This window comes from Ochotona curzoniae, unplaced genomic scaffold (genome assembly GCF_017591425.1).
Source record: "Ochotona curzoniae isolate NIBS_2020 unplaced genomic scaffold, NIBS_Ocur_1.0 scaffold_4701, whole genome shotgun sequence".
Lineage (NCBI taxonomy): Eukaryota > Metazoa > Chordata > Mammalia > Lagomorpha > Ochotonidae > Ochotona > Ochotona curzoniae.
Window position 1 is genome coordinate 67,331,618 of NW_024467122.1, and position 26,815 is coordinate 67,358,432.

General features: G+C 49.3%; 1 protein-coding gene and 1 long non-coding RNA gene across 19 annotated transcripts; one reads left to right on the top strand and one right to left on the bottom strand.

Moving 5' to 3' along the window:
- Positions 1-1,409: 1,409 nt before the first annotated feature.
- Positions 1,410-26,815, top strand: TPM1 (tropomyosin 1). Of its 18 annotated transcripts, none has more exons than XM_040970157.1 (10): positions 1,412-1,621; positions 2,747-2,872; positions 12,944-13,077; positions 15,018-15,135; positions 16,124-16,194; positions 16,983-17,058; positions 17,797-17,859; positions 18,118-18,187; positions 19,636-19,714; positions 21,759-21,956. In XM_040970157.1, exons 1-10 carry the CDS (start codon positions 1,508-1,510, stop codon positions 21,760-21,762), a joined length of 855 nt encoding a protein of 284 aa, XP_040826091.1. In that variant the 5' UTR covers positions 1,412-1,507; the 3' UTR covers positions 21,763-21,956. The 18 variants fall into 18 exon arrangements, with proteins under 18 accessions (XP_040826094.1, XP_040826085.1, XP_040826093.1 ...); XM_040970153.1 differs by lacking the exon at positions 16,983-17,058 and adding an exon at positions 16,453-16,528 and having other exon boundaries at positions 1,413-1,621; XM_040970152.1 differs by lacking the exons at positions 19,636-19,714; positions 21,759-21,956 and adding exons at positions 2,424-2,549; positions 25,994-26,815 and having other exon boundaries at positions 1,421-1,621.
- LOC121149460 lies at positions 8,327-9,194 on the bottom strand. Its single transcript, XR_005882659.1, has 2 exons — positions 8,766-9,194; positions 8,327-8,535 (listed from the first exon to the last, which is right to left on the bottom strand). It is a non-coding gene; the product is annotated as an uncharacterized LOC121149460 (long non-coding RNA).

Sequence of the window (26,815 nt, forward strand, 5' to 3'; positions counted from 1 at the left end):
TGTCTGGGGAATATTCAGTGTGTACGCAGTACAGTGTGTGGCTTATTCTGTTGGGACTGTTAACAAGACCTTCACCGATTCTGCCTATCCTAGGTTCAGGTTGAGCTGGAGGTGGTCCCCTCCCCTCTCACTGAAGTTCTTCAATGAACAGGTTCTCCTCCCTCCTTCCACCTTTTGGGGACTGGGAGGATTCAAAATCAGAGGTGGGGGTAAACCCTGCTCCCTCCAGGCGGGCTGACAGTGCTGGGCCTTTTCCCTGGACAGCTGCGGATACAGTGGCTTAGCCACAGACCACGCTTCTGGCCACCTAGCATCTGAGCACCTACCAAGGAAAGGGGAAGCCTTCCCACAATCAGTGCAACAAAACTGATCAAAACAAGTTAGGTCTGGGGGGACTCAGGGGTCATCCACCCCACGAATTGAAAGATGAAAAAGCTATAGCACTAAAGCCTTAATTAATTTGTGAAGGTCTCAGTAGACCAAAGACCCAACTGCCTGAATCTGAACTTGGTGCTATCTCCCCATAAGGCCCCCAGGCATCCACTGTTCTTGTGTGGGCAAGGGTGCACCCCCCCCCCCCGCGCACACACACACACATGCTTGCTGCGTGTACACACGCACCCACGCAGAACTAAATCAACAAGCTCCTGTGTTCCCTAAGTGATTGATTGTCCCTGGGGGGAGGGAAGCGTGGAAGGGCATACACAAGACACAGGGCCTGCGCTGCACCCTGCATTTCCGATCCAAGATCCAAGCCGGCGAAGCCCCCCCCTGCCCTCCCAACCCCCCCCCCCCCCCCCGTGACACTCAGTCCTCCCATTATCTGCTCTGCAGGATATCTCAACTCTAGGGCGCTCTGAATGACACCTGGCGGACCCAGCGCAGCTTTCCAGAGCACCAAATTTGCGAGGCTGGGAGGAGAGGTGGCTCCGGCTATTGGGGACCCCCACCCTGCACCTCAGTCTGGGGCTGAGCGGGCTGGGGTCCGGCGGGCCTGAGGGTTCAGGGCACATCTACCACCTCTCCCGGTTGTGGGTGCGCCGCTGACCTTGGGGACCCTAAATCCTCCTCCGGCTCTGGGCGGAGGGGACAGAGGGCAGCAATTGGTGCTTCTGGCCGGACGAGGCCCCGGCGCCTGCTCCCTGGCTCTCAGGTTTGGAAACTGGGCGGCCTCGCCCGGCCGCCGCCTCGCCGACTCGGGGGCCCCATATATAGTCATATCCACCGTCAAGCCGGAGGCCGACGGGCGGCAGCGAATGGGCGAGCGGCCCCCGCGGGAGGAGCGAGGAGGGGGCCCGGGCGGAGGGAGGAGGGGGAAGGGGGCAGGAGGAAAAAGCTTTTCCAAAAAAGTATTGGCTGTCTTGAGGAATGCGGTCGCCCCCTTGGGAAAGTACATATCTGGGAGCAGCAGGCGGCTCGGCGCTCGCACTCCCGCTCGGCAGCCCCAGCGTGCTCGCCTCTCTCCGCCGCTCCGGTCGCTGCCCCAGGGCCCCTCGCCGCTGCCACCATGGACGCCATCAAGAAGAAGATGCAAATGCTGAAGCTCGACAAGGAGAACGCCTTGGATCGAGCCGAGCAGGCGGAGGCCGATAAAAAGGCAGCCGAAGACAGGAGCAAGCAGGTCTGCGCCGCCCCGACCCTGGCAACCGTGCTCCGCCAGTCCCCCGGTGCCCTCAGCCCCGGGCCGCCGGGAGCTGGGGCTCCCGTCCTGATCCCCTAGCCTGAGACCACGGGGCGCCCACCCCCACAACCCCAGCCGGGGCGCGTATCTGCGAGGGGAAGTGGGAGGAGACGCATGAGGCTGGGTCTCATTCTAACTTTTCCATCCCGTCTGGGGATATTGATGTCCCTGCTGGGGTTCCCACAGCCCGCGAAGACTGTTGAGATCCTGGAGACGTTTGATTCTCAGAACGGGGAGTCACCTGGAGGTGGGGGGTCGGCATAAGGAGGGCTGTGGGGGACAGGAGAGTGAGTCGGGGTCTTTAAACTTATTACCGGAGAAAACCGTCCCAGGTTAAGGGACTCTGGGGCAACAGAAGGGAGTCCTGGAGTTGTTTCAGAAGAATGGGATCCCGGAGCCCGAAAGCCAGGCACACACAGGGGCGCTGGTGTGTCACCCGCCCCCGGCCGCCAAGGTGGTAGACTTGGCAAGGTTCAGACCCCGGCCCGAGTCTCGTCCCGGGAGAAGATTGGGTTGGGGTGAGGGTTGTGAGCTGAACCTCGGGTCCCTGGAACCCCAACTCTGGGGCACCTCTAGCCGGAGGGCGCAGTTTCGACTGGGGCACCCCTAGCCAAGGGTGCTCTTTCAACGCATGCCCGTGTGTGTGTGTGTGTGTGTGTGTGTGTGTGTGTGTGTGTGTGTGTGTGTGTCTAACATTCGCTCCGTGCCGGCCGCCCGCTTACGCCCGCCGCCGCCGCCCCAGCTGGAGGAAGACATCGCGGCCAAGGAGAAGCTGCTGCGGGCGTCGGAGGACGAGCGGGACCGGGTGCTGGAGGAGCTGCACAAGGCGGAGGACAGCCTCCTGGCCGCCGACGAAGCCGCCGCCAAGGTACCCGGGCGCGCGGCGCGGCGCCGAGCACCACTGGCTAACTCTGTCTCTTTCTCTCTCCCTCCCTGTCCTTCCCTCTCGCGCTCCTGCTGTCCCTGTCCTTCTGGTTCTGTGCACCCACACCCCGCCCCTGCGGGATCACGCTGCCTGCTGCACCACCCCCCCACGCCACCCCATACCCCACGGCCAACTCCCAGCTGGAAGATGAGCTGGTGTCGCTCCAAAAGAAACTCAAGGGCACCGAAGATGAACTGGACAAATACTCTGAGGCTCTCAAAGATGCCCAGGAGAAGCTGGAGCTGGCGGAGAAAAAGGCCACGGACGTAAGTGCACGCTCACACTGATTGCGCTCTCACCTCCTGCCCGCAGCGGCCACTCTGGTCAGGGGACGGGGGTGGAAAGGAAAGACCCCACAGAGGCTTGAGAGCCAGTGGAGGAGGGGTACCTGCTGGTGCCAGACACCTGCACTCGGATCCTGCCATGGCCCAGAGCACTTGATGCCTTTCGGCTGTTGCTGCACACACAAAATATTTCACCTACTGCTCTCTTTCTGTTTCTCCTCTCCTTTTCCCTCCTGCAAGTGGAGGTGGGTGGGATGAGAAACTGAGAAAATGGAGCTCCTGAACTATTGAGTCTGGAGGTGAACTTGGCATCTGCTGTGGCAGAAAAGGCCAGTATCACCAACAAGGTCTGTGCAAGCAGAGAACGCCCAGTTCCCTGCATTGTCTTTCTTTTGCCATTGTTGGGGTCATGGTGGTGAGCATAGTTAAGGTACAAAGCACCTGGCCACAGGGATAGCGAGGTTCCCGTGGGGCACAGAGGTACTCTGAGCCTTCATACTCCCAAGAAAATCGTAATCCAGCCCTGAAGATCTGCCTGGGAAGGTGATACTGCTTGGGTCTGCAGTCCCAGGGCACCAGACCCAGGAGTTATATATAGCTCAGTGCTTTATATGGTATAGTGAGTTAACTGCCCCCCGCCCTACCCCCACCTGTCAGAGGGATGACAGGCACTGCATAGTTTCAGGGACAACAGCACCCAGGGCTCACAGCTCTGCTAGCATTTTGTGCACTGCCCTTGGAAATCTTTGGATCTGAAGAGCCTGCCTCTTCCGGGCCTTAGGAAAGTCAAGCCAAGCATTAGACTGCTAGCGGAGCAACTTCTTTTTCACACCATTGGATTCCCTTCTAACAGCTAATTAAGCCCAGGGACCCAATTAGAGAAAAATTCCTTGGGAAGTTGGTAACAATTCTGAGAATGTAAGAGCATCAGGGAAAGCCATGCCCAGAAGTGGAAACACCAAAGGCCACACACAGATTTTTTTTTTATTTAGAAAATTAGAATGCAAATTATTGGAGAGTGTCAGTTCTGAAATGAGTCAAGGCATTTTGTTGTTGTTGTTGTTGTTTTGTAGCAAAAAAAGAGTTTGACCTGTATCTCCCAGTTGTGGTTTATATGTAAGAAATCCAGACACAGGACATTTAGAATCTGACAGATGTTTTCAGTGAAAATCAAGGCTAACGGAAAGAGTGTTTGGGCAAGCACTGATTGAGCTCAAACGTTTCAGTTTCAGACTACCTGGCTTTAGAAAAAGAGCCAAAAAACACAAATCACTGAGCCTGCTTTACCTAATGCACATCAGATGTCTGCTCCGTGTATGGTTTCATGAAGGCCTGTCTCCCCCAAATTTTCCAGGAGGGCATTTCTTTCTTTTTTTTTTTTTTTTTTCCAAAAGAGCCACTGATAGATCCAGGGGAGATATTCCTTATAAGGAAAAGAATGCAAAGAATTTGAAAATAGCCCACTAAGGCTGAAGGCAAGAGAAGGAGGGGGCAAAAAATACTACTGCAATTCTTAAGGGGGGAAGATCATAATTAGTCTAACTATGTGGTGCTATCATGTCTTTATTGAAAAGTCTGGTTTAAAGGAGCCTTGGAATGGGGTGGGACAACATGGAAAAGAGGCTATTTAAAGTCAGCTGTGGGGGCGGGGCCAGCGGGGTTCCTGGGAAGCCCGGGACCTTTCCCCTTTTTGCTACTGGAAAAAAAACAGTCTGTAAATATGGTCTTCTGGTTTTGGAGACGGTATGAAGCACTCTTCCCTTTAGGTTATGGTGAGCCTTAAAGAGATATTGAAGAGGTCTCTAGAGTGATAGCTGAACTAGTCCCCCGCCCCCCCCAAAAAAGTCCAGGCTTTATAGGAGGGAAAGACAGATGTCATTAGAGAAAGGAGGAAGGTGGAAGAGAAGTTCTGTTCGCTGAGGGTCATTATTCATCAGTATAAGCCATTTCTACAATGTTCTATGAGTAACGGTGAGGAAACTTTTTCAGAAGTGTGTTCTTCTGGGGAGATTATCCCTGGGAAATGCTCCTTGTGGATGTTTTACAGTTTTACCACCTGAGTGGGGCTGGGGGAAAGGGAGGGGCCCGTTTTCTCTGTTCCTAGCCCATACCCCATTTTTGCCTAGGGTCTTAATTCCCCTGGCATCCATAACTACCCAAAGCTATTCCAACCTGTAAGCCAAGGCTGAGAACAACCTTCCTCCTAGACTCTTGGGGAATGACATCAGCTTGAAAATGAAGTCACCTGAAACTCACCCCCCCCCCAACCCCAGCACCCTCCAGGTGTTTGCAAAGCTGGACATTAAGTCACTGGTTGGCTGCCTGGGACGTTTGCCAGTGTCCAGAAGTTTCCGTGTTGGCTCCTGAAGGTTCCCAGATGCTCCCTTTCTACAAGGGCTGTGTCATCTGTCTGCCTGGGCCGGACCAAAGGGAGTGCGGTTTCACCTACAGGCTGGTGGCTCCACCTACAGGCTGGTGGCCGACGTGTCTGAGAGAATGAGGCAGGACAGCAAGGCAAGCAGGGTCACCCCACTCCCAGGATTTGAGGCCGCACGCTAGCATTTAGCCTTTTTATTTGTTTTTGGAGGTGATCCCACATTTCAGCACATTACCTTGAAGGAACTTGACTGGCCAAGGTGACACAGCTGTGGCCGGAAACTCTCTCAAGGGATTCTGGGGCGTGACTTGGGGCACCTTTTAAGGGAAGCCCCTTTATTGTCTCCTCCCTCCATCCGATTTTAAGAAGCCACACAGAGCCCTCACCCCTCAGATGCCCCGCGGCCAGTCTTCTGTCCAGTCCCCCACGGGGTTGGCAGGGACCCAGTTACTTCAACCAACCCCAAGGGTCCATCCTAGCCTGATGCCAGAATGGCGAGCCAAGGATGGAATCCAGGCCTTTTCCTGTAGGACTTGAGGTGTCCTAGCTACCAAATATTCACCCCAACCTTGCTCAGAATTGGTCAGATTCCAAGGGATCGCAAAAGCTGTGACCACAAAATGAAGTACCTAGACAAGAACTCTTGAGATGATAGTTTTTGTGAAAAAGCAAGGGGAGGTCCCCCAGCTTGCTCATCAGGACAGTGCCTGCGTTTTGACTACTCATTAGCGATTGTGTCCTAAGGGTGTGTGAGGTGTTGTGCTGAGCGCTAGATTCGCATTTATAATACAACAGCCAACAGGGAACGTACGAGCAGAGTTCCCTCTATTTTATTTATTTATTTATTTATTTATTTATTTATTTATTTATTTATTTATTTATTTATTTATTTATTTATTTATTTATCAGCTGAAGCCCATAGCTTTGCATTTATTTGCCTTAAATCACACAGCAGACTAGGGAACGAATTAAGAGCCAACCCAAGAAGGGACTGTGCTTCCAACAGGTGTGGCCGCTGTGCTCCGTACGTGAGCGAGGAAGTTTGGGGGTTTTGGTCAGGACTTGGCATTCTTGCAGGCGGTTTCCCAGCACGAAGCCGGGAGCCGGACGCCCGCGGGCTCCGGAGCGCAGCCCTGGGGCGGCCGGCAGGGGCCGTGTCCGCGGCTGCAGGCAGGGGCGCAGGGCCGAGGGAGCCCGGCGCCTCCGCAGTCCGCCAGGTGGCCCCCGCCGCGGCGCGCGCCGAGCATGCGCACTGCCTCGGGCGGGCTGCATATTTTCCCGGGGTCGGCGGGTGGCGAGCGCTCCGCCCCCGCGGTTCTCCTCAGCCCCGCGGCCGAACCGAGACTTCCGGGCTGCCGCTGGGGCCGCAGGGAGGCGCCGGCGTCGCACACCGCGGCCTGGGCGGGGCGCGCACAGCGGCTTTCAGTGGCAGCAGCGGCCGGTGCACCGCAAGCCGGCGTCTCCCCCCCCAACCCCCTATCCCCGACCGCCCCGCGCGATGGCGGGGAGCAGCTCGCTGGAGGCGGTGCGCAGGAAGATCCGGAGCCTGCAGGAGCAGGCGGACGCCGCGGAGGAGCGCGCGGGCAGCCTGCAGCGCGAGCTGGACTACGAGAGGAAGCTGAGGGAGACCGTAAGGAACCCACCCCGTCCATCCTCCCCATCCCCGGGGCGCACCTGGCGCACCTGGGCCAGCTGACGTGCGGCCCTAGGCTGAAGGAAAAGATGCCGGGGCGAGGGTTGAGGGGGAGCGGGCAGCAGGAGTGGTGTGGAGAAGGTTCTGGAAGCAGCGCTAGTAGCTCAGGAAGGGGCCCGTTTCTAGGGTGATGGCGTTCGGCGGCAGCCAGCCGGGTCCCGGGGATGTGCACAGCGCGTCTTTGGCATTCTGGAACCCTGGGAATGCGGGGAAAGGGCGAGGCCGGGTCGGAGGTCTCCCGCCTGCAGGCGTTTTTGTCGGGGGTGGCTGGGGCGCTGCCAGCGCGCCCCGTTCGTTCGTTCCGACAGAGAAGACTTGTGTGGGATGCCACCCCTCCTCTCAAAACATAATCTTTTGTTGCCGAGGCTTGGGGGTGTGGGGGCAGTGGGCCCCGGTATCAGCAGGCCTGGGGTGTGGGGTACCTGGCTTATTTCTTCCCCCGAAGCGAATGGAACCAACAGAAATGGGTTTTCGGAGGTGGTTGAGGGATTTGCTGTTTGTTGATTGGGGAAGGAGGATGAATAGGTGTTTTAAATCAAGCTTCTCAAACACCTGGGCATTTTATGAGCAGCGCTACTATGGTGTCCAGCTGGGTTAATGCACAGCGCTCTTTTGGGTTGAGTCAGCCCAACTGGTTAACTGTTTTTCATGACTGGGAGCAGAAAACTTAAAGACCTTTTTTCACACAAAGTACAGAGAAGCAGAGACGTGCGCTTTCTCAGGGAACGTTGCAGGTGAAAATACAAAGCCAGGGACTGGAAAAATCAATAGGCAAAAGATAATCATCCGCATTTGCTCTAGAGGGCAAGTCACTGGGTGATTGATTCATTGCCGCTCTGGCTCTGACTGGCCAGCTGCTGGCCTTGAACGCATGGAGGGTGAGAACTAAGTGGAAGAACTCTGGACCCAGGGCGGCAGGATTGGGGTCTTGGTCCCACCAGAGCCGCTGCTTACCTTCTCACAGCCTGGGTTCCCCGAGTGTAAGATGGGGATAGTAACAGCACATCTCTGGATACTCCAGGAATTGGGTATGTGAAAAAATGATGGTGGTGCTTGGTGTGACAGGGCTGGTACTGGGAGTGCCTTCAGCTCACAGCCTGGCAAGCTGGCTTCCCTGCAGGGTCAGGCACTACGTTTATGCTTCTCCCCAGCAGCTGGGGCGTTTTCCTCTGTGGAACGTGGAGAGAGGAAGTGGGCAGAGTGGAAGGAATGTTTGGTGGGTTGGAGTGGTATTCCCACCCCACCCTATAAGGAAAGGGCGAGTGTGACCTCCCCCCAGGCCAGCCTTGCCTTGACCCCGGCGCTGTGGCTGCTGCACCCGGAAGGAGCATTTTATAGAGGGAACATGTTGCTTTTACACTGCCCATCTGTTCCATCGTGTTTATTGCAGGACTGTGTAGGTGCCAGTTTGCTGAAGACACAATGCTTTTCTTCTTTCAAGCCTTTATGTCGTAGTTCCAAGTATTTTCAAAGTAATTTTTGGAAAGAGGTTTGTCTCCGTGATCGGAACCAGAACTTGAAGGCTGGGTCAGACTACTGAAGAGAGTGCTTCAGAGTCCTTGCTGACTTCTGCAACTGGCGTTTTAAACATAGCTGCTTTAGGTAGTTGTTAGACATAGCTTGAGTTTGAGTTCAGCTAGCAGTAACAATTCCACTTGGCAACAAAGATAAAGGTTTAGTGAAAAGCCGCTGTTAAACAGACATACATGTAAGATTTGGAGTGTTGGCCTAAAGGCCTAAATTCAGATACTCCAAGGTTCAGACAGACTGGCATTATTCTTTGGTCCTGTTAAACCAGCACTCACCTTGGGAAAAGTAGCCTTCACTTACTTCTTCCTCCTCCGTGTTTTCAGGGTGTGTGGGCCCATTACAATACTGCAGTGAGGCTACTTTCCTGGTGTGGTGGTTGACTCCAGGTCTTACAATCCCCTAGGGTTCTGTTTGGTTTTCATCATTTTTTTCCTTCTTTCTGGTAGTTGCCCAGCAAACAAGAACTTTCCTTTGCAGTTGGCAGGTTTGTCACTCGCAGCGTTCATAAACCCTGGGAAAGAACCAGTTTTCAAAGTCTGCCAGCCCTTTTCCCTCTTAGAACTGGTCTTTCTGGGAGCAGGAAACAGGCTTTGGCACTGGTATTGGCACTCCAGGGTGTCTGTGGGTGCACTGCGTGCTGTGCTCTCCATTTCCGCTTGGTTACCGAGGCAAGACAAGTGCCTGGTTGGTGTCTGGTCTCCCTCGTTATACAAGCATGCCCTGTAAATTACAGGCTTTGGCACAGATAGAGGAGGCTGTGTTTATCTGTTATGCATGGGAGTGCCCCTTAATGTCATCAGTATTTTTTCCCCCTCTCCTTGCCATATAAGGTCAGAAGTTTAGCTTGGGCTGTGGCCACTTGGTCTTACACAGCAAGTTGAGTGAACCTTTTTCTCTGTATAACTGCGGTTTGTGTGAACTAAAGAAATCTGACCTTTGACCATCTGATGTTTCCCTCTGGTTCAGGTTAGAACTTTGGAAGTATATTGCAGAGGGTTAATTTTTAGGCCATAATACTATTCATGTACCATCATCTCTTCTTATTAGCCTTAACTGAAATACTTTAAGGTAATGTTTTCTTTTTAGTTCTTATGTTAGCTCTAACATCCGGAATTCATGAGAATCTAGACCTTGCAAAGGGTTTTTTTTCTCCTCCAAAAATCTGGTTTGTAATAATATCTGCCAAGTTGAGGTGGGCATGTCCTGGATTTCTGTGTAGGTAACCACCCCCCCCACCTGTTGGAATTAAGGAGCTCTAAGTTGCCTCACCAGTGTGGAATGCTGACAGTGGTCTGATGCCAGCCCGCAGGTAGTTATTAACAACAATACAACAGTGTCACTTCTAAGTACCGCTTTTTGACTGCCTTGTTGGGAGAAAACTAAGGCATTTTGCTAAGAGTCATTTGCATGCTCACAGACCATTTGCATCTGAGCTCTTGACCCTCCCCAAACTCCTTGTTACTCCTCTCTGCTTTTAAATAGACAGTCATGTGTTTGTGGGCTTGCCTTGACCAAGGCAGCAACAGGTTCCAGACACTGCCCAGGTGCTGTGATGCAAAGAACCTTAGGAAATGGAAAACATACCAGAAAGAAGTAAAAGCTGGTGAGAGGTGTGGGCTTTTAAAAAATAGAACATCATGGAAAGACAAGATGCAAAAGAAGGAATTGCCCAGGAAGAAATGACAGAGTGAGCAGTATCCAAAATTCCAAGCACCCAAACAGAATTTTAGCTGAACCAGTACAACAGATCCTGAGGGACCGGTTGGAATTGAGATTTTCTCAGGGGAAGCTGTGTAAGGACAGATGCACCTCAGCTGCTCGCGTAAGCAAGTGCCTCTGCCCTCCTGCTCCAGCACCTTGCAGCAGTGGGCTTGTCAGCATTTGCATGTTACCCATTCCTGGTGTTGGAGTTTTCCATTCTGTGTCCAGCCATTTTTTAGAGCAAATTGAGATGCTTCATGAAGTGGATGCTGCCCATGGCAGTAGCTGATCTAATCCTGACTGGACTCTGTGCATGCACTGTTGAGAGCAGCAGTAGGGTGCCTGAAGAGAATCCAGGGGAGAATTGCTGGTTCCAAGGCTCACCTGATGGTCTGGACAACACTAATGCTGTGTCTGCCCAGTATACCAAAACATCCGGGGATGCTTCCTCCCTGTTAGTACAGCACTAGATGAGCAGTTCCAGTGGGGCTTGCCTGCTGCTTTGGGTGGTGGAGGAAGGGAATGCTTATTTCCAGTGCAGATCCCTCCCCTCCCCTATGGCCTTCTGAACCAGGATCTCTAGGGAGATGGTCTGGAAGTTTGTGTTTTTAATACACATCTCCTAAGTTGATTCTGACACCCCACGGGTTATGGGAACTGCTGACCTTGGCCACGTTCAGGGAACCGCTAAGCTGAGAAGTATAGGCTCCATTTTACTAACTTAGAGGGGCTCCTAGGGAAGGCCAACCAGCCAGTAGGGCTCCTTTCTGAATGCTTCCTGCAGACAGGTCTCCATTCCCTGTCAGCAGGTACTCTATGAGCCCCTGCGGGCTGCTGTTCCTATGGGACTCATCCCCTGGTCACAGAAACAAAATTTACAAAATGTTCCTGAGGTGAGCAGGAGTGATGTTTTCAAAACAGCATCCTGCTGAACACAGCGTCAAGAGGCATGGGAAAGAATAGAGGGAGGGTAGCAGTAAGAGGGAAGAGACAGAATAGAGTAAGGGGACCCCTCAGAGGCAGGAATAAGCACATCTTTGGTGTCCATCTGGGTAGGACACTGAGGACGCAGGGTCAGCTCTTGCCTCAGAACATAAGCATTTTCTTGTCACAAGCACAAAATCTTCAAGGTTTGGGCCAAGTCTAAGGCAGATCAGAGAACTGAGAACATACTGGCTACAAAAACATGTCCAAAGGCTTGTTGCCCTTTCTGATAGGCTGCAACGTGTATACTAAGGGTATTTATCTTTGTATTAAAGAGCAAGAGAAGAAAGGACAAAAAGAGACTAATTTGGAGTGTGCAGCCTAGATGCTCTTCAGAAGTTTTGTCATTGTTGTGAGGCTTGCTGGTTGGTTTTTTTCTTGTTTGTTATTTATTTTTGCTATTCATTTTTATGTTGCTTGTTTATTCCCCTGTTCATAAAAAAGAGTAGAATTTTACTGGAAATTGAAACTACAAAAGGTAAGGAAATATAACATAAAAGTATGCTCCTATGTGTTCCCATCCTTCCCAAAAAAAACCTTTTTTTTTTTTTAAGTTCTTTAAAAAGCAATTTCCTGTACTTAAAAAATGTGTCGTTGCTACTGTCCACCCTCGCTGGGCCAGATTCTAGTTGCACACTAGTAATGACTGAGTTTGCGAGCCACTGAGGTTGTCACTGTGCCTCCCTGGATTCTTCTCCCATTTGCTCTGCTTTGTTGCAGTAAAAGTGTATTTAAATGTCTTCAGAACCTTTCACCGTGGCTGATAATGACCTATTCACTATCTTTGACCAGATAAAACTGGGCGTGTAGCCTCTCATAATCACGTGTGTATTTCAAGTTCTGTGTATCATGAGTCCATGAACTAAGGAACATTGCTTCTGTTTAAATTAGGTTGGTTTCACTTGTTCATCAGATATTTATTGAGCCCATCCAATACAGAGAACCATGATTTCCTTGGCAATGTGGAGCTGGCAAGTGATAAAATGGATGGTCAGTCCCAGAAGTGTTCTGTGGAACAGCAGATAGCCATTGCATCCTCAAAAAGGAAACATTTTATTTCAGAGATAAATATTATGTTACACTAGTGTCTGCTTGTCTCTGAAGCAGCTGATACTTTCTTAGAGCAGCCTTGACTTCTAACAGAAGGTTCAGAAGGCTTGGGTCAGAAAATGTTGGAAAATGTGTCTTGGTCCTTTCTCAGTGTGACCAGTTACTCTAAAAGGGTTAACTGAAAAGGGTGCTGGGGAGAAGTGGAATTAATGGGTTGTATGGGATCTCTGGATAGTGTATCCCACTGCATTTTAAAATATTTTAGTCCCCATATAAGTCTCCTTTTAGGAAAGTGGCTGGGAGACAGAAGGAGGACTCCGGACTGTGACAGCCATTGTACTGTGGGTGTCCTTTGAATGATTGAGACCCAAGAATTTCCTTGTCTCTGCCCCAGTTCAGGATCTGGGGCATGAGGTAGGAGTAACAGGCTCTCCGTAAACAGGCAAGTAAAACTAAGGTATTGGAATCTAAGGAAGAGCTGGGCTAGCAGAGACGCACGCAGGTGGATTTATGTATGCATACATATAAATGCTCACTGCAAGCACCAAGATAGGAAAGTGTCTGAGAATTCCAGCATTGACCAGGGCCAGGCATGCACTTATAGTGAGCTCACCACAGGCCAGACTTCCTGTCTGAAACAGTGAAACAGCTTTTCAGTCCTAGCCGCTTCCTGCAGGCACCGCCCTCACTTTCTCCCCACCTTTGTTTCTCTGCCTAGGCTGAAGCCGATGTAGCATCTCTGAACAGACGCATCCAGCTGGTTGAGGAGGAGCTGGATCGGGCCCAGGAGCGTTTGGCCACAGCTTTGCAGAAGCTGGAGGAGGCCGAGAAAGCGGCAGATGAGAGTGAGAGGTGAGGACGCCACAGCCAGCCTTGTGGCACAGCCTTTCACTTGGTGGAGTGAGCCACAGGGCTTCTCTGACTTCTGAGGTTTATAGATGGTACAGTCACTTGGCAGGTCCTGTGCCCAGATGAGCCCAGATGAATTTGGTTGACTTTGTTTTTCATTTGACGTTAGTGGAACCTCTACTGTGGACAGGGTGCTGTTATCAGTGGCCTGGTCACAAAGAAAAGGGAGATATTCACCACTTCAGAGAGCTCACCACCCATCCAGGAAGACAGATAGCTGCTGGTTTCTTAATTTGTAGCAACCTCTAAGTACCATGTGGTTTTAAGTATGTATAACTGTATTTTAAAGTTCATCAAGGAGGCCTAGTTAAAGGAACTGTGGAATTTCAGTGCAAAATAGGTCAAAGAAAAAGCACAGATAAAACAAATTTCTGCAGAAGTTAGTTATTTTAGGCATGGACTCAAAACATTTAAGATCCATACACACACACACGCGCGCACACACAGAAACTCGCCATTTGTGAGCCCGCCTCCCCCCGCCGACTTATCTCTCTGAGATTTCAACCTTGTAGTAAGGGAGAGCACGGGTACACGTGGATCAGCATGCCTGGTGCCTTCTGGAAGGCATGTTCTCATCTACTCTGCCTTTCCAATTAATGTGTCTATCACGTTGCATAGAGAGACCCTGTGAGACTGCATGGTACTGTCTGAGGAGTTAGCATGGGAGTCGGGATCAGAAGGCTGCAGGTGCATCTCTGCTGTGACCTGGGCAGCTCGGCGTTCTTGGTCATCTTGCTCGTTTCTCCATCTTTGAAGTGGGCCTGTGAATAACACAGTGTATTTAGACTTTGGCTAAGAAATTTTGTCCTAGTTTCCAGCTCTTTACTCACCATTGTTTAATATTTGTTTGGTAACTAAGAGAGTTCTTTAGGTTGCCTCATGATCTTTTCTAATGTCTGCCTTACTTGAAAGGCAGATTTATAGAGAAAAGGACGAGCAAAAAGGGGAATCTTTCATCCACGATTCATTCCCCAGATGGCTGCAAGCAATCAGGGCTGACCCAAACCAGAACCAGAAACTTCTTCCAGGTCTGCTATATGAATGCAGGGGCCCAAGGACTTGAGGCATCCTCTACTTCTTTCCCAGGCCATAAACAGGGAGCTGGATCAAAAATGGAGCAGCTGGAACATGAACTGGCGCCCATATGGGATGAAGGTGCTGCAGGCAGAGGATTAGTGTGGTACGCCATTCACCAGCTCCAACATTTTGAAGTAGACCAGTCCATAGCTCCACATGCAGTCTGGTAATGTTAGATTTCAGAGTGAAAGGAACTTGAAGGTCACTGACTGCAGCCCGCTGACTTTACACCTGAGAACACAAGAGCTCAGAGACTAACTTGGTCTTGTCATTAAAACCATGTGAATTGCCACTTTTATAGATATGAGATATTCGGATAGCAGTAGTTTAATTGCACTAGTCTAATATTTTCATCTGCAGTAGCTGGGGTAAGAATTTGCCTTATAATGAGAAGTGCCTGAAGGTGAATTTACTTTTGTTCTAGCTTTGGTCTGCTTTCAGGCTAAGCTTCCCATAATAAGGGGGTGAAACCCCATTACACATTTAAGCAGGGAAGAGTGTTGGCTCTTCCTGTTTCCATGCCTCCCACATGGGAACAAGATCTTGACATACAGTACCTTTCATGTACTGTCAGATGATGCCTGGACAATTTCATTAGTATCATGCTGACATTTCACTTAACAATGGACAGAGATGTGTCTTTTTTTCTGCTTTTAGCTCTGGAAAGTCTTACTTCGTGTTTGGGAAATAAAAGTGCCTCTGTGCTCATGTTTTGGACTGCCATGTGTACCAGGCCTCCCAGACCACAGTGTGAACCGAGAAGTCTGCTGCAAATCTTGGGTTTTCTCACTTGCCTTTCTTTTCAGAGGCATGAAAGTCATTGAAAGCCGAGCCCAGAAGGATGAGGAGAAGATGGAAATCCAGGAGATCCAACTGAAAGAGGCCAAGCACATTGCTGAGGATGCGGACCGCAAGTATGAGGAGGTCAGAGCCTGAAGCCTGAGGCACACAGATGCCCAGTGTGTCCTGAGGGAGCCAGTGTGTGATCTGATTCCGAGCATAGGCGTAATCAGGCAATTTTAAGCAGTGAAATTCTGTTACCTCTAGTAAATGGTTCTTACTTTGATCCTGCTAGGGGATCCCAGGCTCAATCATGAAGCCAACCAGGAACACTAGGAAGAATCAAAACTCCCCTCACCTTGCCCACCCAGAGAGCAGGACACAAAAAATCTTCAGCAAGGAGAAGCAGGAGTTGGGCCTGTTAGGAAGGGAAGGTCTGGTTGACCTAAGCCATTTGGTTGAAACAGCTTAGGGACCAGGGGCCCTGTTCCTCTGAGAGTAGAACCACACTGGTGAACCTGCTCCTGGTCCTGTCCCCGTGAGAACAGAGCCAACCTGCCCACCGAGGTTTTGATTTTTCCTTATTGTGTCCCGGCTTAGCTGTCCTGAAGCAGGATGCTATTAATATCTCCAGATTGTGCTGTGCCCACTGATTGTGGACTGCTTCAGAGGATCCCTTCTCTTCTCTCTTACCCTGAGTACGGATAGGGCTTTGTGGGTTGTCTCACCAGCTCATCTCCTCTTGTCTTCTCCTGCCTTCTTAACTCCCACAGAAAATAAAGCTGATTCACAGAGCGCTAAATTGATGGAGCTCTTGGGGTTATTTTCAGTGTCTTCTTGGCAGCCTCCAGTATAAAATACATCACATCTCCTCTTACTGCTGTTTTTGAGATGGTGAATTTCCTGTTTCTCCCTCTTCCCATGTTCAGTGCTCACTGCTATATAATTACTCAGACTCCATCTGAGTCGGGCATCCTGTCACGACCACCCAGTGAGAACTGACCCTCTGGGACCTCTGCTGCCCCTCTGCTGCATTCCTGATGGAGAACTAGTCCACCGCGATCTGATCCCCAACCCCACAAAGCGTGCCAGCCCCATGGTGTATATGTATGCTGTGTTTGTCCTGCTGCAGGTAGCCCGCAAACTGGTCATCATTGAGAGTGACCTGGAACGTGCAGAGGAGCGGGCCGAGCTCTCCGAAGGGTAAGCAGGACCAGCACCAGGAGGCCGTGTGTGGGGTGCTGCAGAGCAGTGACTAAACAGCATGACCGTCTGGCAGCTGCGCATTGACCTGTTTCGGCTCCGGGCTCCTCCAGTGCTCACCGGATGGGGATGAGCCATGATAAAGGAACATGGAGGACTCTCATGGGGTGTCTGTGTGTGAATGCGTGTGGCACTGCATGCCTTACCTGCACACTGATTTTGTGAATGGCCTTGTGCATTTCCTGTGTCCACTAACAGCCAAGTTCGACAGCTGGAAGAACAATTAAGAATAATGGATCAGACCTTGAAAGCATTAATGGCTGCAGAGGATAAGGTACTGATGGCTCATGTATGGTTTTTAGGTTTAACCGCAACCCAGACATCTTTCAGCTTCCCATGCCTACTGGTTTGTTGGGTGTAACGACTGTGCCTCCACCCAGCCCTCTGCTGTTTATATCTCGCTTTAAGTGCTTTCTCTTGGTCCTTTATGCTCCTTTGTTTTTCCCTTCATAAATGCTCCTTGGGGCAGCCAAAAAAAAGGGCAGCCAAATGATCACACTTATCACTCGGATTTTGGATTTTGTCACCCTGCCTTAACACCCTGTTATGAGGTCAAAGGGCAGTGTCCACGGCCGCACCAAGCGCTTTGGTACCAGATGGTTTGGCTACTTTAAGGCAGCCCTTAATCTCTGGGACTCCATTTTCATGTTTTCCCATCCCTCTCCTTTTTCTCTCCTTCTCCCTTGGGCTTGGCTCCCACCTTTTCTGCCTCTGAACGAAAACATTAGCAAATGTGCCGAGCTTGAAGAAGAATTGAAAACCGTGACCAACAACTTGAAGTCACTGGAGGCTCAGGCTGAGAAGGTAGGCCAGGAGCACGCCGTGGGGCCTGGGCCTCTGATGTTGTCCTCCCTGAGGCCCTGCTGACGGACATCAAAGTGGACATGTTCTAAATGGCAGTGTTTTGTGATCCCCTGATGCTTACTGGCTAAGAGTCCTTTTGGTTTTTAAGAGTATATTTCATGGGGGAATGTGAATCATCCAGTTAATTTTTCTTTCTTAAGATTTATTTTCTTATTTATTTGAAAAGCAGAGTTGCAGAGGGAGGGAGAGAGTTAGATCTTCAGTTTGCTGGTCTACTACTCAAATGGCCACAACAGCAAAGGCTGGGCAAGGGCAAAGACAGGGGCCCGAAGCTTCTTCCAGGTCTCACATGTGGGTGCAGGGGCCCAAGCATTTAGCTGCCTTCCACTGCTATCCCAGGTGCATTACCAGAGAGCTGGATTGAGAGTGAAGTAGCCAAGTCTCAAACTAACATGCCCATAGCAGGCAGCAGCATAATCTGCTACGCTAAAATCCTGGCCCCTCTCCATTTAATTTAAACCAAGTGCCAAACAGATAAGTTATCATGGTCTTATCCCGTGCAAAGCAATAGGCAGGAAGGCAGAGGATGTATTGTCGCGTGCCATTTGATTCCGGAGGTTCCGTTACCTCCCGAGAGATCTGTAACATCTGTTGGCTGGGACTGACACATCCTCTATACACGAAGGGATCAGGTAGTGATCCAGAGCCTGACATCTGGAACGCTCTTTCTAATTACAGTACTCACAGAAGGAAGACAAGTATGAAGAAGAGATCAAGGTGCTTTCTGACAAGCTGAAGGAGGTAATATTCTAGAGTTTGGGATTTCCATGAGTTTGTTTTCCTGGAGCTAGTGGGGGTGGGGGGACTGAAGTTAGTGACCCAAGGCAGTCTTGGAGTTCCTGTGCCATGCTGACCTCTGTGTCTCACAGTGATGAGTACCTTCAGACCCCTTGTATGGCGGAGGATGCCTGAAGACCATCCCCTCATTGTACCCATATTTGTAGCTACAGGTAACGTAAAATGTCCCTGCGTTGACCACAGTACGTTAAATCATTGCAGGCTGAGACTCGGGCTGAGTTTGCAGAGAGGTCAGTAACCAAGTTGGAGAAGAGCATTGACGACTTAGAAGGTAAGATGTGCAGCGGTGTCTTTTACCTTGATCCTTAGAGTTGAATACTGACCCAACAGAACGGTTTTGCAGTCCAAATGTGCCCCCCTTGGTATACTTCTTTGCTCTTGCACATTCTCCCTGTCTGTCCTCTGGGTTTTCACCTATGGCTCTTTCACTCTCAGACCTGCGCGCACTGCTCATGAGGTGACTCTTCAGCCACCGGACAGGGCATGTCCCCTTCTATAATGGCAGCTGCCACCAGCTTCCCCTCATGCTCGTCAGATGTGGAACAGGTTTATTTGTCACTATGAGGAGCATGTGAAAGTGACTCCAGTATGTTTTGTATCTTTAATGATAGCTCCTCATTATAGAATAACAGGATTTGATTGGTTTTTATTACTCACAGCCCATCATTTTTCAAGTATGAACTCAGTGTAAGGATTTGAGCTTTTTTTAAAGATTACTTGTTTTCTTAAAATCATTTGTATCTTGAAAAAAATCAATAGGACTTTGTATTTTAAGGTTATTTGTTTTTAGTTGTTTTTTTTTTTTCAGACTGTAGCCTATTTAAGTGATAATGTAAGCTTTTTTGACATTTTGTTTTATTATATAGTTTCATAGATTCTGGGGTTGCCCATGCCCTTCTCCAAGGTCCTTCCCCCTCACCCTTAAGTTTTATTTTGATAAGGCCCACTCTGGCTTATAGAAACCCTGAATTTTGAATTCTGAGGTTTGTGCAGGATTAGCTAGAAAGCACGAGAAAAAAAAATGTGCCTACATTGCTGGCAGAAGGAGCTGGGGAAGAACCTGGGGGTTAGTACAGATAAAAAGCAACAGGTAGTAGGTAAGAGGGGACGAGAGGTGCTCAACAGTCTGACTGCCTCAGTTACAGGCTCTCCTCTGTCAGGCAGCTCATGCTAGGAGGGCACAGGATTCACAGAAACGCCACTAAGAAATTTATGTCCCCGTTGTCCAGCTCAGCCAGGAAGTCAGTGCCTCAAGGCTGGCATTGATGCCAGATAAGGGTTATAGACTGATCACAAATCCTCCTTCCAAAACACTGCTGTGGGTGGTTTTTTTTTCATTGTTTATAGCTGCAGGTGGCTATCTACTCTGATGTGATTAAAATATAGCTCTGAAAGAGAGATGTTCCATTCTTCTGTGGTTTTGTTCAGGATTGAGCATAGTTTGCTGATGTACCCGCCATATTTGTTATGATTTTCATATGCAGTCTTTCTCATTTTTATTTTCTAATGGGTTTTGTTCTCTTTGTTTTTTGTTCCAATTCATTTAAAAATCAAACGCACGCCTCCTGCATTGGCCACCTGCCGCGGCACCAACCCCTCCATGCATTGCCCTTTTCTTGCTGCTGTGTGGGGATGGCTCCTGCGCCACCCTCGCTCACCCTCCATCTCTTGGTCACTCTCCATGTCCTTGCACCTCTGCCTTCCACTTCCTGGTCATAGACGAGCTGTACGCTCAGAAACTGAAGTACAAAGCCATCAGCGAGGAGCTGGACCACGCTCTCAACGATATGACTTCCATGTAAATGTTCATGCACCCTGCCTGCTCGCCCCAAGCCCTCATGCTTATGTGATCAACTCACAGCTACTGCTTCCTCACCCATGACCTCTGTCTCTGCACCCTTCCGTTTGCTCTTGCATAACCTAGAAAAATCCATGTTTGACTTTCACGTTCTAATGCAAAGGCCAAATACACCAAATCCATCTGTGCAGACCCTTCTTTCAGAACCCCTTTATTTTGTAAACACTGAAGTAGGCTGTCACTCCTCCACCCCCAGGAGTGAATGACCTTGAATACTATCCTTTTAGGAAATCAAACTAGAAACTAGATTCCAGCTCAACTGGAAGGCTCTGTCGTTGTACAGGAAGCTCTTGAAATCTCAAAAGTTGGCCTCCTGAGATTCAGTGACGTACCATATTTCTTTTCTTTCTTAAATAAGTAATAGCCGCCATTTCAGGGAGCTTGTCAACGCTGCCGCAGGGGTGGATCCTGAGCTGCGGAGGCCGCTATCCTGCTCTCCTGCACAGGCCCCTCTAATCCCGTTGTTTCTTCTAGATTCGCTCAGGCCTAGCTGCCCTCGAAGCCAGATATTCGGGCTGGGTGGTACCGCGGCCTGGGCCTAGGGGCTTAACTAGTAGTGGCAGCGGCGGCAGCATCGGAAGCAGCCTTAGCATCCATAGCCCCTTCTCACATAGGAGCAGCACAGGCGCCCGAAAACCCAAACAGCTGTTTAGAGAAAATGGCAGATGATATTGAAGCCATGCTTGAGGCTCCCTACAAGAAGGAAGAGAGTAAGTTGAGCAGTGCAAACGGCCATGAAGAACCTAGCAAAAAAAAAACCACTTTACATTTAAAGTTTAGATCTTCATCAAATCCATTTATAGCAAAACACCTTACAGCAGAGGCCATATAACCAAAAAGTCCAAAGACCCAACCCAGTGGACCATTTATTTCAGTGATGTTCAGTACAAATCCCCACTGCCACTAAAGACTTTGGAAAGTCCTTTTTAAGTTGTAACAGGATTTGACTATTTAAAAGAAAATGTTGATACAGAGAAAGCCTACAGTATCACACACTGATGGTGCCAGGAAAGGGATGCTAGGGATGCTAGCATGATCCAGGCCACCTAAAGAATGGCGCTGGAAAAGGGCATATCTTCCTCACTTTGACGAATTTTAGGGCAAAATGAACTCTTTGCTAAGGAACCGAAACTTTATATTTACTACAAGAAATGAGAAAGCTTTCCCCCATTATTGTAAAGCCCCCCCCCCCCACACACACGTAAACATTTATCACAACTTTTAAATTAGAATCATAAAACACAGATGGTACAGTCTGCATGAGGGAGTCTGGCTGAAGTTTTCGTTCTGTCAGCAGCAAGAGTTGGAGTAGCCTTGTTCCCAGGAGCAGTGCCTTGTGCATGATTGGCTGATCACCCTCACTAACCAGGTGTGAACATGCACTTATGCCGTCCAGTAGACCCTGTGTCACAGAAGGTTCCTCACACTAATACTGTACAGAACCCTATGAAAGCTAGAAATGCCATTTGCTTTTCCCCTTATAAAAACGGATAGCTTGAAGAGTGTAATGTGTACCTGCTGCCTTAGAGGTTATAAAATCTGCACCCCCTATCCCAACTTCCCCCAAAAATAAAGCCCTGAGACACATGACCATAATCATGGAAATGAGACTGCTCCATCCTCTCTTCCCCTACTTATAGAAGGGGGTGAATCCCAGCATCTGTCTCTAAGGTGTATGTCAGTGCTAACACAGGGTGATTATGTGGGGCAAAGTCTTCATAGCAAATATAATTAAATATTCTCAGAAGTGCGCTTAGCTTACTTTGAAATTCCATCCCAGGCCCCTTGCCTTAAGAGGGTCTGTGGTAGGTCTGGGTGTAAGTAGACAGAGGTGGGCCATCCTCCCGAGGGTGCAGCTGGCAGTGAGGTGTGCATGTCTGCTGCTTGCTTGTGTGTCAAGTGCTACTCTCATCTGGCAGTTTGATTTCCCATGTTTCCATTGTGCCACTGTTTTTTTTCTTTCCCACCTTTTGTCTTCACGCAGATAAGTTTCTTAGCTTCACTCCTCCCGAGACTCGTGCGGCAAGCTGGGTGTCCCACCTCTCTGAGCTCTGCGCTTGTCTGTCCTCCAGCTGCCCCTGTGGTTTTCTCTCTAGCACCTGCCCTAGGCCCAGGCACACCCTGTGCACTCTATTGTACAGAAGCTCTTCATTTCAGTGTAAAATAAACACTGTGGAACCTGTTCCTGTTTGCTCTTCCTTTTACTTCTTATTTATTGACATTTTCATTTCAACACTGAATAAAACCACAAATCTGCTTCACGCATATGAAGGTTAATTTTTGCCTGCTTTTTTTTTTTTTTCTTCATTCTGGACATTGTATGTTAATGTCAGGAATTTCTAAAGCAGTAGTTTCTTGTGGGAGTTAAAAAAAACAGCAGCCTATGCTTGCCTCTCCATAGTTTTGGATTGCAAACATGAGGGTGGGGCCTGGACACCTGTGGGTTGCTTGGGCGCAGTGGTGGCTGTGGTACACAGTATGGTTTGGAAAGAGGGTGGTGTCTAGTGAGTCGGAAGAACTGGCTTGAGTAGTGCCGTGTTTCACCAGGGCTTCCTTCACCTGGGAGTGCCGGTGACACCCCAGCTGGGTTGCCACTCATGTGGCCTGCATGAGAGGGAATGGCTAAGCAATAATAGGAATACCACACACTGCTCTTAGGCCAGAAAGATCTCAGATACACACACACAGGCTAAGGGATGAGCACTGCTACCCATCATTCTGTAAAGAGTTCAGACTTTCTCAAAATAAGTTTTTTACTTGACCCCTTCCTCTTTATGGGGAAAATGACAATCTTGAGCTTTCTTAAATGCTGCTCAAGTTGTGATTTATTTATGTACTCTTCAGCACATCATGTATTCTTTAGGGGTTTGGCAGACATCATCCTTGTGTTTAATGGCTGTACTTTCCCTACTGAATATATTTAAAATAGAGCCATTAAACATTGATTTCCTCTACCACCAAAGAAGCTGATAGAAATTGCTTAGAATATTGTTGTGTTCTGTATTTGGGCTTCAGCATTTTACTTTACAAACAATGATAACTTTAAAATAGTGGAGTTTTAATGTTTCTTCAGCCCCCACGCTTCCCCTTCCTCAACTGTGTTTATCCCGGGTTTTGGGTGCTGGTGATCCTCCTTTGTGTACAGCTTGTGTTAGCCCAAGAGGGCTGATAATATCGTTGCGCTCAAAGAATTTGAGATAAACCCTGAAAATAGTGTACCCACTATACAGAGACTTCACGGAGAGAAAAAAAAAAAAAAGAGGGGTATGAATTAAAATAATTTAGTGTCACAAATCATTTAAACTGTGGAATCTGGACAGTGAAAAACAAGTCTGGGCGAATATTCAGTTAATTCTGGAAGCACTTGCGGTTTGGGGAGGCCTTTCCAGAGACTCTCACACTATGCTGGGAGGCAGGCCTGGAGCAGCCAGAGAAGGTGGGTGCAGCACAGGATAGATGGCACAGTGGGCTGACCATGACACTGTTGGAGCCCTTGGAGCCCAGGGCTCTGGCTCAGAGTGCCAGTCCCCTGCGAGAGCCTCTGTTAAACCAAACCATGGCTTTTCTCAGTCTGGGCCTAGAGACCTTGGTCACCTAGGAAACTAGGTAGAGCAGGAGGAGGAACACATGCAAGCATAGGAACCTATCAGGTCCCTGCCCTTGGGCCACGTAAGCAGGCTCAGGGACCTGTCAGGCCTAGAGACCTCTGTCATTTAAGCTGAAGCCACATTGGCACCCTCAATTCTCTAAGGTTTCCTCAAAGTTCTTCCCTTATTACCTGGGCTTCAGCCAGCTGAGGCATCCTGCCTGCTCCTGGCAGCAGTTGCCTGTGACATAAGATGAATATGGTTATAAGGGGTTTACTTTCTGCAACTTCCACAAGCATCTGGGACCACCTGGGAGGTTCTAGGGGTGTGGTGAAGAGGTGAGCCAGAAATGTTGACCATGAGGGGCTTGGCCATCTTGTAGGGAGAAAGGGAGATGAATGAAACTAAACTCCTTCGTTCTGCCAACAAGGAAGAGAAAATTACGGAGAAGTGGGGGCACTGCCTGGAAGAAGTGACATGGAGCAGGGTTTGGAATCCCTGAGCATCCCGCGCTAGTATCTGGCCCCATTGCCTGCCATATAGGGCAGAAAGTTAACACGAGAACTTCCAAGTCTGTCTCCCAACAGACCTGGGGCTGTAGGTGGCACATTTCCCACAGGGGCGGAACTGGCAGCCTTTTTTAAGATCCAGTGGTAGAATTCCTAGGTCTGTCGTTGAGAACAGTCAGGCATGCCCCAGCTTTTCCTGGGGGGGCACCTCGCCCTTGGCAATCAGATTGCCTGCCCATGTGCAGCACTGCTGTCACACCAGCCTACCTGGGGACAACTGAGGCTCCCTTCCATGCACATCTATGGGCACCTAGCAAGAATGCCACCCCCTTCAAGAAGTAAACAGACCTTCTGAGTAGGGCTCTGCCCTCTTGCGCTTTGAGGAGGGCACACACTCAATGTTGGGTGAAAGTTGAGGAGCTGCCCAGGGTCAAGGTGACTGGGAACGACAGGGAGCTCAGTTCTGCATTTCAGAATGGGACCGAATCAGGAACCCAGGAGGAAGCCCACCTTGTGAGCAAGCAGGAAACGGGTCTGAAAGAGGCAAGGAGAGGTTTCAATTGGGGTCTACACTATACCCTCGCAAGGGGAGCATGCTGTGCAGGGCCACCCTCTAGCATTGCCCCAGTTCTCACGCTGTGGCTCCACTCACAGGAGAGTTCAATGAGATCCTAGAGGAACATTCACTCTCCTCCAGAAAGCAAGTCTGGCTTTCTTAAGTGAGCCAAACCTTTTGCTTCTCCCCACCCCCTTCCAGGCCCTGAACAGAGGACTGCAGGGTTAGGGTCAGCGGCTCAGAACACAACCAGTGGCTGCCTGCCGGAAGTATCTCTATGTTCTCTGTTAACTACCTCTCCCACATCTGGCTAATCTCTCTTCTTCTGCCTCCTCTCTTCCTGCTAACTGCTTGCTGACCTGTACAGATCAACTCTACCAGCAACTTGAACAAAACCGCCGTCTAACTAACGAACTAAAGCTGGCTCTGAATGAGGATTAGAACCCTCAGGGTGAAAACACATGGGTTGAATTCTAGGAATGCAACCCATGTGCAGAACTCTTAAGTCTGCTTTCCACGAATTGGCTTAAACAGTTGCTTTCTGCAGAAATGCAAATGAAAAGAATCGGCTGAAGGCCAACCTGGCCTGCAATTTCCTGTATGTGTCCGGAATAATTAAGTTCTCTTAAATCCCCAAGCAGCTTTTGTGATACAATACATGTATGATGTTTATGAGTAAACATGTCTAACAGTCCAGCTCTCTCCATACAATAGCAGGTCCTTTTGTCTGAACTGATATATAATGAGGATGAAAAAAAAAATGTTTTCCACAGACAACTATGAGTCCTGCTTAAAGTATATGCTTCTATTACAAATATGTGATTATAGACATTACATATTCATATTCATAACTCCCTCTGGTATCATATTTGAAATACAATTAAACATACCTATGCTTGGGCAAAATTGCTTTTGAAAACAGGAGCTCAATGTCAGAAGCTGGTTACATGAAAGGTATGCTATATCCAGTCTAATGGTGTTGGAGTCTGATGGGAATGTCATTGCTAATAAATAGGACACCATAGAAAATACCGAGACTGTCCTAATGAAGTGTGCATGAAACATATTGGTCGTTTTCCTACAAGAAATGCATTCCTTAAGAAGTTATCAAAAAACCTATAGATGTCATCATCAGTTTCTGTGAGCTTGTGCCCTAGCACAACTCCAGACCTTTAACTGCCTGTAGCTCTGCTATCATTAATTTCTGCCATCTGTGTAACCGTGCTGCAAGCTGAGTTTGTATTTTTTTTTAACCTCTCCCTGTTCCCACGACCCCTAGTCGATGAACCTTCACCAAACCCCACCTGCATTTTGTGCTGGGTGTGGATCGCTGGTAAAGGTGCACCTACCCCTCTTAAGACATTCTACTGTGCCCAAGGCGCCGTTGGGGTGGAGACACCCTCCCCTCCTAGGTCCCTGTCTGGAAATGAGTGATGTCTTCCAAGCATGCCTAGTCCTAATCATCTCAGCCTGTGTTTGTGATTGATGTTTGCCTGCCTGAATGTACGAAGCACCATGGTGCCCAAAGTGCAGCTATTCATGACTGAATTTTCTAATCCCACCACAGAGAAAGTGGCTCATGCCAAAGAAGAAAACCTTAGTATGCATCAGATGCTGGATCAGACTTTACTGGAGTTAAACAACATGTGAAACCTCCCTAACCGCGGCCACATTCTTTTCCGTTTGTTTTCATTTTGTTCTGTTTTTAAACACATGCTTTACCCTAAAACCCCTTACATGCATTTTTATTTACTTTCACCACGGTCACAAAGACATCTGCAGACTACCAGCCGGGTCCAGGGGTGGGAACAACACACACAGACGGGCAGAGCCCCTGGCAGGGCAGTAAGGGTTTAAACGTGCCATGTTCCAGTAGACGTTGCCACACTCTGTAGAGTTCAGCGACACAGTAGGTCTAGTCAGCATAGGACTCCTCACCAAACAGAGCAGTTCCGCTCCAAGTGCCAAGGACAGAATCCACAGGAGATCAGTCAGGTGTGTACCGGTGCTACTTGAGACAAAAGACACCCCTGCCGTCTTTTGTTCATTATTGTACAATTCATGATTCTGTCCAACACTAATTTATTTTCCCTTGAGTTTTACTACCAAGTGAGATATGGACCCGTATGCCTCAACTCACCAAAGCCAAGGTTCTGTGAGCCTCACTGCTCTTCAGCACCTCATTCCCTTCTGATCGGCACACTTGCATGACTCCCACTACTGCTCTGTAGGTAGCATTCCGCATGGATTCCCTCCCTGCCGTTCTCCATGTTAAAGTGAAAGATTTAGGCACTACATACAATGGGTAAAGAAAAGACATTTTCTTAAGAGCTGTAACTGTATGTAAACATTGTATAATGATATGAAATAAAATGCACATTGAAGGACA